At 46.4% G+C, this 14,043-nt stretch overlaps 1 protein-coding gene across 1 annotated transcript in view; it reads left to right on the top strand.

The window, feature by feature from the left end:
* Positions 1-14,043, top strand: part of LOC311148616 (receptor-type tyrosine-protein phosphatase zeta-like) — a 115,947-nt gene that overhangs the window by 28,479 nt on the left and 73,425 nt on the right. Inside the window, exon 2 of the mRNA XM_084185597.1 lies at positions 7,546-7,626. Coding sequence (XP_084041723.1) covers positions 7,546-7,626 — 81 coding nt within the window. The remainder of the gene's footprint in view (positions 1-7,545; positions 7,627-14,043) is intronic.

The raw sequence follows: 14,043 nt of genomic DNA, 5'->3' as shown, positions 1-14,043 counted from the left end.
TGTAGCAAGTTTAAGCTTGGTAGCCTAAGCATTCAGTCCTTATAAAATAAAATATATCATTGTAATGTATTTTTCTTCTTGGTTTTTGAAAGTGAAAAATAGCTTCATACTAAACATTACTCACTCAGTTCCAGGTTGGATGGTGTTTTCAGGTTTCTGTTTGTTAGCAAGAGCATTTGCTGTATAGTTTGAGAATAGTAATCCTTGGTAGTAGAAAGCTTTCCAGGTAATTCCGTCCAAAATCAGGTTGTTGGTTTGGAATGAAGGTTATGTTGTGGAGGGTAGCATCCTGTATATGTCCCTGCCAAAAAATCCTACTTTATCTAACTCTAAATCTATATTTTTTGTTAAAAATGCAGGAGCAATGTCTTTGAGCTCTCTCTCTGTCTCTCTGTCTCTCTCTCTCACTCTCTCTCTCTCTCTGTCTCTCTGTCTCTCTCTCTGTCTCTCTCTCTCTCTCTCTCTCTCTCTCTCTCTCTCTTTCTCTCTCTCTCTCCGTCTGTCCCCTGTCTCTCTGTCTGTCTGTCTCTCTCTCTCTCTCTCTCTCTCTCTCTCTCTCTCTCTCTCTCTCTCTCTCTCTCTCTCTGTGTCCGTCCGTCCGTCCCCCCTCTCTCTCTCTGTGTCTGTCTGTCTGTGTCTCTCTCTCTCACTCTCTGTGTGTGTGTCTGTCTGTCTGTCTCTCTCTCTCGGTCTCTGTGTCCGTCCGTCCCCCCCCCTCTCTCTCTCTCTGTGTCTGTCTCTCTCTCTCTGTGTGTGTCTGTCTGTCTCTCTGTCTCTCTGTCTCTCTCTCTCTCGGTGTCTCTCTCTCAATTCAATTTAAGGGCTTTATTGGCATGGGAAACGTATGTTAACATTGCCAAAGCAAGTGAAGTAGATAGTAAACAAAAGTGTATGTCTCTCTCTCTCTCTCTCTCTCTCTCTCTCTCTCTCTCTCTCTATGTGTGTCTCTCTGTCTCTCTCTCTCTCTGTCTGTCTCTCGCTCTGTGTCCGTCCGTCCGTCCGTCCCCTCTCTCTCTCTCTCTGTGTCTGTCTCTCTCTCTCTCTCTCTCTCTCTCTCTGTCTGTCTGTGTCTCTCTCTCTCTCTCTCTCTCTGTCTCTCTCTCTCTCTCTCTCTCTGTCCGTCCGTCCGTCCCCCCTCTCTCTCTCTGTGTCTGTCTGTCTGTGTCTCTCTCTCTCACTCTCTGTGTGTGTGTGTGTCTGTCTGTCTCTCTCTCTCGGTCTCTGTGTCCCCCCCCCCCCCCTCTCTCTCTCTCAGTCTGTCTGTCTGTCTCTGTGTCTGTCTCTCTCTCTCTGTGTGTGTCTGTCTGTCTCTCTGTCTCTCTCTCTCTCTCTCTCTCTCTCTCTCTCTCTCTCTCTCTGTGTCTCTCTCTCAATTCAATTTAAGGGCTTTATTGGCATGGGAAACGTATGTTAACATTGCCAAAGCAAGTGAAGTAGATAGTAAACAAAAGTGTATGTCTCTCTCTCTCTCTCTCTCTCTCGCTCTCTCTCTCTCTCTCTCTCTGTCCATCCGTCCCCTCTCTCTCTCTCAATTCAATTTAAGGGCTTTATTGGCATGGGAAACGTATGTTAACATTGCCAAAGCAAGTGAAGTGGATAGTAAACAAAAGTGTATGTCTCTCTCTCTCTCTCGTAAACTCGGGATTACTCATTCTGAGGAGAAGTCTAACAAAGTCTCTCCCCTTACTGGACAAGCTTTCTTTAATGGTGGGGGTGGGGGGGGGGGGGACTATTCAGTCCCTCTCTTGAGGTGCAGGGATGCAGAATTCCCGTCCTCGATGTTGAGCGTGAATCAAGATTCAGATTAAATTATCACTGAAAGGAAATCGTATCACCAGAGTAATGCAGAATGAGTCTGTCTGTCCAATTGCTACTGATTGTTGGACTTCCTCCTCCATCATTCACCTTGACTGTCTGTGTTATTATAATAATAATAATAATAATAATAATAATAATAATAATAATTTGGTGGGTGCTTATATTTGTACAAGTGTGTATTATATTATGCATGTGTGAATTGGAAAGGTGTTTTTTGCATATCCCAACTCCCCCTGAGACACCCTCGGCGAGTGGGGTCACGGCCAGGGTCAGCCATTATGAACGGTGACCCTGGAGCAGTTAAGCTTAAGTGCCTAAGGGCACATTGACAGATTTTTCACCTTGTCTGCTCAGGGATTCGAGCTAGCGACCTTTCGGTTACTGGCCCAACGCTCTAACCGCTAGTCTACCTGCCGCCAAAAACCTTTCTTCGTTATTCATGAGCACTGTACAGTCGTGGTCAAACGTTTTGAGAATGACACAAATACTAATTTTCACAAAGTCTGCTGCCTCAGTTTTGATGATGGCAATTTGCATATACTCCAGAATGTCATGAAGAGTGATCAGATGAATTGCAATTAATTGCAAAGTCCCTCTTTGCCATGAAAATGAACTTAATCCCCAAAAAACATTTCCACTGCATTTCAGCCCTGCCACAAAAGGACCAGCTGCCATCATGTCAGTGATTCTCTCGTTAACACAGGTGAGAGTGTTGAGGAGGACAAGGCTGGAGATCACTCTGTCATGCTGATTGAGTTAGAATAACAGACTGGAAGCTTTAAAAGGAGGGTGGTGCTTGAAATCATTGTTCTTCCTCTGTTAACCATGGTTACCTGCAAGGAAACACGTGCCGTCATCATTGCTTTGCACAAAAAGGGCTTCACAGGCAAGGATATTGCTGCTAGTAAGATTGCACCTAAATCAACCATTTATCGGATCATCAAGAACTTCAAGGAGAGAGGTTCAATTGTTGTGAAGAAGGCGTCAGGGCACCCATGAAAGTCCAGCAAGCGCCAGGACCGTCTCCTAAAGTTGATTCAGCTGTGGGATCGGGGCACCACCAGTGCAGAGCTTGCTCAGGAATGGCAGCAGGCAGGTGTGAGTGCATCTGCACGCACAGTGAGGTGAAGACTTTTGGAGGATGGCCTGGTGTCAAGAATGGCAGCAAAGAAGCCACTTCTCTCCAGGAAAAACATCAGGGACAGACTGATATTCTGCAAAAGGTACAGGGATTGGACTGCTGAGGACTGGGGTAAAGTCATTTTCTCTGATGAATCCCCTTTCCGATTGTTTGGGGCATCCGGAAAACACCTTGTCCGGAGAAGACAAGGTGAGCGCTACCATCAGTCCTGTGTCATGCCAACAGTAAAGCATCCTGAGACCATTCATGTGTGGGGTTGCTTCTCAGCCAAGGGAGTGGGCTCACTCACAATTTTGCCTAAGAACACAGCCATGAATAAAGAATGGTACCAACACATCCTCCGAGAGCAACTTCTCCCAACCATCCAAGAACAGTTTGGTGACGAACAATGCCGTTTCCAGCATGATGGAGCACCTTGCCATAAGGCAAAAGTGACAAATAAGTGGCTCGGGGAACAAAACATCGACATTTTGGGTCCATGGCCAGGAAACTCCCCAGACCTTAATCCCATTGAGAACTTGTGGTCGATCCTCGAGGCGGGTGGACAAACAAAAACCCACAAATTCTGACAAACTCCAAGCATTGATTATGCAAGAATGGCTGCCATCAGTCAGGATGTGGCCCAGAAGTTAATTGACAGCATGCCAGGGCGGATTGCAGAGGTCTTGATAAAGAAGGGTCAACACTGCAAATATTGACTCTTTGCATAAACTTAATGTAATTGTCAATAAAAGCCTTTGACACTTATGGAATACTTGTAATTATACTTCAGTATACCATAGTAACATCTGACAAAAATATCTCATAACACTGAAGCAGCGAACTTTGTGAAGACCAATACTTGTGTCATTCTCAAAACTTTTGACCACGACTGTACAATGAGACTGTCACCAAACATTCTCTCAACCATTGTTCCAAACTCTGTATGGAGTCATCACACCTACCGGCACCACTTGAGTTATTCCACCTGCCTTTTTGCATAGTGATGAGGGTAATGAAGTAGTGTAGTCTGATAGCATGATTTCAACAAAGCTTTTCAGAGTAAATGTTTTTTTAGGGCTTTAAATGTGTTATTTACCCACATTATGCCTAAACCAAGTGTTAAATCAAATCTTATGGTTGTCCTTTGACCTGCATACTGTACTGTGCTGTGTGCATTCATATTTCAGTTCTAGCATGGAAACGCTTGTCTTAGCAGGTACTGTATGCTCTTTTTAGTCTCACGCCACAATGGCCGACAGTCTTCCCTGTGTCGTCTGTTGTCACGTGAACACAGTGGTCTGTAACTGAACCTATGGGCTGTTTGATCTGTGCATGTATGAGCGATGTGGCATGCAGACTGCTTTTTGTTTGTCCACCTCCATTCACACAACGTTACAACAGGAAATTCCTCTCTGGTGTCTGGACATAGGCCAACACCCTGGTGAAATAAAAACCGAACCAGGGGCCGTTCAGACAGGGGCAGGCAATCAAGGAGACAACTTGACAGGACAATGGCACAAGTACCTGTCTGGGAGTGTAGCATCTTTGAGTATTTTCTCACAATGCATTTTTGAAAGATACTCAATGTTTGTCGAGACAATTGTAGTTTTCATGCATAACAGCCACAAATGGAGGCGTTGGGCCACAATGAGTTAATCATCCCAGATTGTCACTTAAAGAAAGCTTACCTGTTCCCTTTCAGTCACAGATGCACCAGTGATCCTTGAAGAGGAAAGGTAATGCCATTCATCATGGTAATGGACGATCACCAGACAAAGCAAGTGTAAGACGAGCCAGACTGTAATCCTCTGTTGATAGGAAATAGGGAGATGCATGGTGCCCTTGACCTTGCACGCGCGCACACACATGCACGCGCGCACATACACACATACACACAGTCGCGCGCACACACACACACACGCGCATGCACACACGCGCATACACATACACACACATACAGCCATGTAAGTGTACGTGTACAACACACACAAACACACATATGTAGTCAAGCAGACGCGCACGCACACACACACACACACACGCATTGTGTAATAGAATCGCACCTATTGAACGAACTGGTGCTGGAATTGGACAGGTGTTTCATGTCAAAGCCATTGTTTACACACTCTATAGTCCATTTCCCCCTGAAGAGATGGGGCCTAATTTAGCAGGTTCCTTTCTCTTTTTATTCAGAGAGCGAGACTGAGAGGGAGAGGGAGAGGGAGAGAGAGAGGGAGGGAGAGAGAGAGAGAGAGAGAGAGAGGAAGCGCCTACATGAATTGGCCGATTTGCGTCACAGTAGTGGAAAACATCATTGCCGGCTAGCATTCCTTTCTGTATAGTCTCAGTCTGGTGTATCAGAAGGTCAGGGAGACAGGGACACTGGGGATGTATCTCAATAGTCATAACATGCTTCCTTCCGCACTGAAAGAATAGGACAGGTAAAAGAATAGGATATGTGAAATAATATGAAAAGTTGAAAGAATAGGACAGGCGAAAGCCAAATACCCTAGGCTCTCATATCTCTCAGATCAGCAAGGGGAAGGAGAGGAGGATAGGAAGCCATGGTAGAGATATCCCTGTGTTGGAAAGAAAACACGACCCTTGGCTGACCACGGTGTTAAACAGGCATGAACAGCTGAATCAAATCAAATCAAATTATATATGTCACATGCACCGAATACAACAGGTGTAGACCTTACAGTTAAATGCTTACTTACAAGCCCTTAACCAACAATGCAGTTTTAAGAAATAATAAAAATAAAAAAATCACACAAAAATACAATATAAAATAATACGAAATAAAAGTAACAAAAACTGAAGTCCAACAATGTGAGGAAGATAGAGATGAAAATGAAGTGAATGAGAAAAGAGAAGAGAAGAAAATAGCTATTTATCACTTTCTTCTCGTTTCTTAGCTAATTATTATTTTATTAGTTGCGAGACTATAACCGTTTGCACCTTTTGGATGATATCCTCAATTATCACTTTTTAAATCAAGAGTTACTGTATGGTACTTTGGGAAGATTATGAGTGAAGTAGACTTTTGCTTGGTCATAAACCAAACATTTCTGTCCTGAGAGAGGGACAGCTTGTCTCTGGTACTCGGAGACATTTAATCCAGGATTAGACTGAGAATTTATCCCAGGCAAACATGAAAACAGCCCAAACACAGCATGAGGCATCCTCTTGTTCTTCATCCAACCAGTGTCAGATCAGGCCGACACTTGGTCATGGTTTAAGACCCTTTTCACACGATTGTGCTGACCCCAACCGTACAATATTTTTTTACATTGACGTTTCGAGTGCTGATTGCATTTTTAAAGGTATACTTTGGTATTTTGACAATGAGGCCCTTTTATCTACTTCCCTAGAGTCATATGTTAGCAGATACCCATAGATTTCCAGTCATTGCGCTAACGCTAGTTAGCATTGGCTCGTGAAACTACCTCTAACTTTCTTGATACTGGACACAGAGACATAAACATGTTATCCACAAGTCCATCTGACTCTGGGGAGGTAGATACAGGGCCTCATTGCCAAAATCCTAAAGTATCACTTTGTTTGTCATAGAGGAAAACAAGTTTATTTCATCCCCCAGATGACAATCTGTTGTAGATGCTCAAGCATGGAGGAATGTTGTTTAAAGGTTGGACATGTTTGCAAAAGGTCAAACAGGTAATCCACCCTCTCCTAATCAGTTGTCCTGGTTTTGATCAGCAACATTCACAGTGATGTTCCCAAAACGTTTGGTGCTACTTCAGTCGCTCCGGAAGGGTACACTACCTAACTTCCCTGTGTTTTGGAAACCTTTGGAGTTATTAACGCTGCAGGAGAACGTATGGTGTAATGGGTTTCCCTATTGTTTAGTGATCAGTTGCTTTGTGCTAGCTATACTAATGAGGCATTTTGGTTCCGACACACAGTAACTCTTCCATAATGACCTGGCAGTGTGGCCCGGAGAGCTTTGGCTCCCATTCATTACCCAGACAGGACTAGTAGGGCATTATAATGATACACTATCACCTCCTAATCATTCTGCAGCACTAGTTCAAATGACAGTGAAAAGCAGGGATTATTATGTCTACTGGTGATGTGTGTGGTTTTTAGAGACAAGTAAACAAACACACATGGATATATTCCACAGACATCCCCCAGAGTGCATTATGTTAATAGACTGTGTGCTGTAGATCTGAGTCCTACTCATTATTCCCAAACTGGAGCAAATTTCTTCAGAAGAAAAAAAAAAACAAAGTTTATTTTGCTGAGATTTTCTCATAGATAACTCTAAATGAGTGGTTCTCAATGTTGCACTGCCCATAATGGCCTATATGCAATATTGTAATGTGTAATAACACATTATTGTTTGTTTTTCCCATGATTTTTTGGAATGAGTATATTATGAGTTTGATCCCTTAAAGTGATATGGATGTCTTTCAATTCTCAAATAAAACCAGACCAACTCAGGAGGCTTGAGTGGCTGTGTGAACGTATGATAATTCTGGTGCCATGATAAGAATAATGCCTGATTTAATGAAATGACATTTTTGGGCATAGAGGCCTAAACAGAGCCGTTTTTGAGAAATATTTTCTCTCTGTTGCAGCTGAACCGGTGCAAGGATACGGATACCGGGCCCAGGCCGCCCAGCGCAAATTCTCTGAAGACATCGACTGGTCCTATGCGGGTGAGTGTGGAGTGGACCACAAGAGTTTGGTTTAATTTTCAATGTCTCTCTCAATGGGATACATTAGAATAAATACAAGATGTAGAGCAAATGTATATTTCGTCTCTCTGTGTTTCTTCATTTTCCTTCAATTCGCAAGAGACTGAATGTATCGCACTGGAGAAAGCATCCGAGCGACTGAAACAGCGCCCCTCTGTCTCTGTATGTGTAGGCCATCTATCTGATGCTGTCTTGTCCAAAAGAGTATGACATTGTTGCCGCCCGTAGCATTGAATGCAAGGGAAGCCAGTGAGCATTTGGCCTCCCTTGATAAAAAAATTAATAATAATAATAATAGCCAATCAGCATTGAGCTAAACTGAGTGAGCTCAACTATTCACAGTTGACTTTCGACTAGCCCATAGGCCAGTGGCCAAATAACTTCTTAAAATGAAGCACATTAATCAGCTTTACAACCTGTGTAGAGCCTAACTGTCATATATAGGCGGCGTGTGAGTTTAAATTTTCATCATAAAAATACACCTTTTATAATAAAGCATTACATGCATAATTGCATTTGTGGTCACTTTTGAGAACAGTGTTTTCCCGCTTATTGATTGCATTTTGGAACATTCTCCCTTATAGCCTACTGCCGTGTGCGCATTGCTGCGCTTATAATGTGAAGAAATAGCCTAATAGTTTATCAAAATGTTAAGCTAAACGTTCTGATCTGTTGGATCAGCCCCATTGCTTTTAAACGTTTTTTTGATGCAAGTGGTTGTATTAATTTGGGATCTATCGCATCCCACAACTGTCCCAGAGTACATTTGGAATATTTATTTCTCACACAGAAGGACAAGTTAACCAATAGAATAGGTCAACTTTTGTACTATGGGGGATAGTTGATTGACATAGGCTAGTCCTTTTTCTGTTCGTTAGGCCTACTCATCTTGTTGGCTGATAAAGTAAATGTGGACAATTCTTCTAAAATCTTCAACATGCTTCTCGGAATTCGATAAGAGGGCGCAGTTGCGTCCCATATGTCTGTCTTCACTTGTAGCCTACTTTGGAACTTAAATGCCTGTGAGAAGGACCCGATCACATGACGGGCATTGGCAAATAAGAATTGAGATACACTACATGGCCAAAAGTATGTGGACACCTGCTTGTCAAACAGTTGGCACTATGCATTGGGGCAGGTAACATTCTTCTGGCATCCACCAAACCCAGATGGTGAAGCGTGATTCATCACTCCAGAGAACACATTTACACTGCTCCAGAGTCCAATGGCGGCGAGCTTTACACAACTCCAGCCGACGCTTTGCATTGCGCATGTTGATCTTAGGCATGTGTGCGGCTGCTCGGCCGGAAACCCATTTCATGAAGGTCCTGACGAACAGTTATTGTGCTGACGTTGCTACCAGAGGCAGTTTGGAACTCGGTGGTGACTGTTGCAACCGAGGACAGACGATTTTTACGCGCTACGTGCTTCAGCACCGTTCTGTGAGCTTGTGTGGTCTACCACTTCGCGGCTGAGCCGTTGTTGCTCCTAGACGTTTCCACTTCACAATAACCGCACTTACAGTTGACCCGGGGAGCTCTAGCAGGGCAGAAACTTTACGAACTGACTTGTTGGAAAGGTGCCATCCTATGACGGTGCCATGTTGAAAGTCACTGAGCTCTCAGTACAGACCATTCTACTGCCAATGTTTGTCTATGGAGATTGCATGGCGGTGTGCTCAATTTTATACATCTGTCAGCAATGGGTGTGGCTGAAATAGCCGAATCCACTAATTTGAAGTGGTGTCCACATACCTTTGACCATGTAGTGTATCTGAGAGAGCCATGTGAGTGAGAGGCGCTTCGGAGCACGGCGATTGGCAGCCGGGAGAAGGGAATTATAATTATTATATTCAGCCCAAGGGCACAACGACCACATTAGCCGCAAAAGGCATTGCTTTTTTGGGGGGTATTACGGCCACACAAGTCGGATGCCGCCGGGAAATTCGAGGCCTGGTGAGAATGTTATCAAGTGCTTGTCAAATTGTGAATGAGAGACTGATGAAGTATGTGCAGCCTGCACAAGAAACAAAGCAGAGCTCATGCCTTGTTCACCCTGGAATAGACCGGGATTTTATTATGAATGGCCACTCCTGATCTCTACGTCAGCTGTTTTTTAAAAGGAAACACAAGGGTTTGTGTGTGTGATGGAGAGTCGGTGTGTGTGTGTGTGTGTGTGTGTGTGTGCGAGCGACCACTTGTGCGGCACACATCTAAAGAATAGGGCATTTGCAGAATAGACTCTTCTGAATCATTATTTTTCCAAAGGGTCTACAATAGAGCTCGCTAGCTTGTAGTCCAGAACACCGGAAATGAAACCTTTCCCCATTTTGGGGAGAGAAAGGGCTTTTGGGATAAACTCCAAAAATAAGGTCTGAGGTTAACACAGGCTTAAGGCGTCAGCATGCTTCAGTTCGGCTGGCGCTTAGAGCTGAGCTCAACTAGCCGAGCCGAATGATGGTGCTCGCATACTCCCTTAAAAGGCCTTCACTTGAAAAACGAGAAAAAATAGGCAATAGTACTGTTTGTACATTTTTAAACGCCGTAGCCATTATTCACTTCCTCAAAATAGTCAGAATTAATGGAAGAAATCTGTCATTCATTTTGATGTTTGTTGCAGTATTTCTCAATTTTAAAATGTGCATGAAAACGAGTCGTCTCTCATTGAATGACAATAAAGACTTTATTGAAGAATCCCTACTATTGACCAATCACTGACGAAGGGGCGTAGACTTCGGCTCCTAACTTCGGCTTGCCTCCAGAAAAAAGGAGATCTTATATGTTTTGTTCTATGAGATATCAGTCAGTAAACATTACCTTTATGAATTAAGAAGCCTTTATGCGCCTTATGTGCTTATTTTGATTACATAAATGCCTAAAAATTCACAAAAAAGTGACATTATGTCACGGATGCCGCCGAGGCTGCTCCTCCTCCTTGCTCGGGCAGGCTTCGGCGTTCGTCGTCCCCGGAGTACTAGCTGCTACCGTTTGATGTTTTCGATGTTTGTTTTGTCATGTCTAGTTAGTGCACCTGTTTCGTATTCTGTATTGATTATGTCACCTATAAGTTCCCCTATGTTATGTTTGTATTTTGTGTGTTATTGTCCGCCTGTCATGTGTGTATAGGTTCTGTGACCTTGGCTTTTCGTGTTATTTACGCACTCGCGTATTTGTTTCGCCTCTTGTGTGTTTGGAGGCCGTTTATTTTTGTGTATACCTTAAGAGGTGTTTAGTAAAGTCGTCTTGACTATTCCTCTGTGTCCTGCGCTTGACTCCACCACCGCATCCACATCAGCACCCTGACAGAATAACACACCACCTATGGAGTCAGCAGGAGCAGTGGCGGTGACCGAGTCACTGGCGGATCGGGTCAGCAGCCAGGACGCCATGATCCAGCGACTCGGCTCCGCCATGCAAGGCGTCATGGACACTCTGCGCCGATGGGAAAGAGAAGGCCTGCCCACACCTCCTCCTACCTTACCACCACCATCGGCCAGCCCCATCATACCAGCTCCGGAGTCCAGTGGGATTCGGCTCTCGCTCCCGAGGGCATATGATGGCACCGCAGCCGGGTGTCAGGGGTTCCTCCTTCAGGTGTAACTTTACCTGGCAACCATACACCCGGCGCCCTCGGGATACGAGAGCGTTTCCGCCCTCATCTCCTGTCTCTCCGGCAAGGCGTTGGAGTGGGCCAATGCCGAATGGAGGGGAATAGAAGCCGCCACCATCAGCTACGCGGAGTTCTCCCGCCGCTTCAGGGCTGTTTTTGATCATCCCCCAGAGGGTAAAGCGGCGGGGGAGCGTCTGTTCCACCTCCGACAGGGGAAGAGGAGCACACAAGAGTTCGCCCTGGACTTCCGGACTCTAGCGGCGGATGCGGGGTGGAATGAGAGGGCCCTCATCGACCACTATCGGTGCAGCCTGCGAGAGGACGTTCGACGAGAGTTGGCCTGCAGGGACACCAATCTAACCTTCGACCAGTTGGTGGACATGTCAATCCGTCTGGATACCCTGCTGGCTACCCGCGGACGTCCGGAGTTGGGGTCGTCCATTCCATCCCCCAGCACCTCCGAGCCGAGCCCTATGGAGCTCGGGGGTGCTGGCGCTAGAGAGAGGAGGAGAGAGATCCGGAGGGAGGTCGTCCCCTGCACCAACTGTGGCCGTAGAGGACACACTGCGGTTCGGTGCTGGGGAGGGCCTCCAGGGGATCGAGGCAACTGGTCACTCACTGGGGAGTCATTCCAGGTGAGTAGGCACCCAACTCGCCCAGAGCTCTCTGTTGTTCATCTGTGTATACCTGTTGTATTTCCCCAGGTTGCAGCTCATTCCCAGCATAAGGCGCTAGTCGATTCAGGCGCAGCTGGGAATTTTATAGATCGTCATTTTTGTGTTAAGTTAGGGATTCCCCTCCTACCAGTAGATGTGCCTTTCCCTATTCATGCCCTAGATAGCCGTCCGTTGGGATCTGGTTTGATTAGGGAGGTCACAGCACCACTAAAGATGAAGGCGCAGGGGGGTCATGAGGAGATCATTCAGTTATATCTGATCGACTCTCCTGCGTATCCCGTGGTGCTGGGGCTTCCTTGGTTAATCGCCCATGACCCCACCATTTCGTGGCAACAGAGGGCTCTCAAGGAGTGGTCTGACCAGTGTGTTGGGCGATGTCTAGGTGTTTCCGCAGGGGCGACCACGGTGGAAAGTCCGAACCAGTTGCCCGCACTGCACATTCCTCCTGAGTATGAGGATTTGGCACTCATGTTCAGCAAGACTAGGGTGACGCGATTGCCACCTCATAGACAGGGGGATTGTGCGATAGACCTCCAGGCAGGCGCTGCACTTCCGCGGAGTCATGTGTATCCTCTGTCTCAAGAGGAGAATGTGGCTATGGAGACATACATAGCCGAGTCTCTGAGACAGGGATACATACGGCCCTCCACTTCCCCTGCATCCTCGAGTTTCTTTTTTGTGAAGAAGAAGGATGGAGGGTTGCGCCCGTGTATTGATTACCGTAGTCTCAATCAGATCACTGTGAAATACAGTTATCCACTCCCTCTGATTGCGAGTATGACGGAATCATTACACGGAGCGCGTTTCTTCACAAAACTGGATCTCAGGAGCGCCTACAACTTGGTGCGCATTAGGGAGGGAGATGAATGGAAGACAGCATTTAGTACCACCTCGGGTCACTATGAGTATCTCGTCATGCCATACGGATTAATGAATGCTCCTTCAGTCTTCCAATCCTTTGTGGACGAGATCTTCAGAGATTTGCATGGGCAGGGTGTAGTAGTGTATATTGACGACATACTAATTTACTCGTCTACACGAGCCGAGCATGTAGCCCTGGTGCGTCGAGTATTGGGTAGGCTGTTGGAGCATGACTTGTATGTCAAGGCAGAGAAATGTCTGTTTTTCTAGGAGTCCATCTCCTTCCTGGGCCATTATTTTGTCCGCGTCAGGGGTGGAGATGGAGATTGACCGCGTTTCAGCCGTGCGTAATTGGCAGACTCCAACCACGGTTAAGGAAGTGCAGCGGTTTTTGGGTTTTGCCAATTACTACCGGAGGTTTATCCGGGGTTTTGGACAGGTAGCAGCTCCCATCACCTCCCTGCTGAAGGGGGGCCCGGTGCGTTTGCAGTGGTCAGCTGAGGCGGACAGGGCGTTTGGTAAACTGAAGGACCTGTTCACCTCTGCTCCGGTGCTGGCGCATCCGGATCCCGCTTTAGCGTTCAGACGCCGGTATTGGGGCTGTACTGTCTCAACGTTCAGGCACGCCCCCTAAACTCCGGCCCTGCGCTTTTTACTCTAAGAAGCTCAGCCCGGCGGAACGTAATTATGACGTGGGAGACAGGGAGCTGCTAGCCGTGGTTCAAGCCCTAAAGGTGTGGAGGCATTGGCTTGAGGGGGCTCAACACCCTTTTCTCATTCTGACTGACCATCGTAACCTGGAGTACATCCGGGCAGCTAGGAGACTGAACCCTCGTCAGGCTAGGTGGACCATGTTTCTGGCCCAGTTTGTGTTTAAGCTCACTTACATCCCAGGGTCCCAGAACGGTAAGGCAGACGCCCTGTCTCGGCGATATGACACAGAGGAGAGGTCCATTGAGCCCACTCCCATACTGCCGGAGTCTTGTCTGGTGGCACCGGTGGTGTGGGAGGTCGATGCGGAAATCGAGCGGGCGTTACGCACCGACCCTACCCCTCCTGAGTGTCCAGTGGGGTGGACGTACGTTCCGCTCGAGATTCGGGACCGTACTCAGTCCGGTCCATAGTGGATTCGAGACGTCGGATGGGGGGTCTGCAGTATCTCGTGGAGTGGTAGGGGTACGGTCCGGAGGAACGGTGCTGGGTGCCTAGGAGGGACATTTTAGATCCCTCC

Source organism: Coregonus lavaretus (genome assembly GCF_964263955.1).
Source record: "Coregonus lavaretus genome assembly, chromosome: 21".
NCBI classification, from domain to species: Eukaryota; Metazoa; Chordata; class Actinopteri; order Salmoniformes; family Salmonidae; genus Coregonus; species Coregonus lavaretus.
This window is presented reverse-complemented; position numbering and strand designations above follow the sequence as displayed.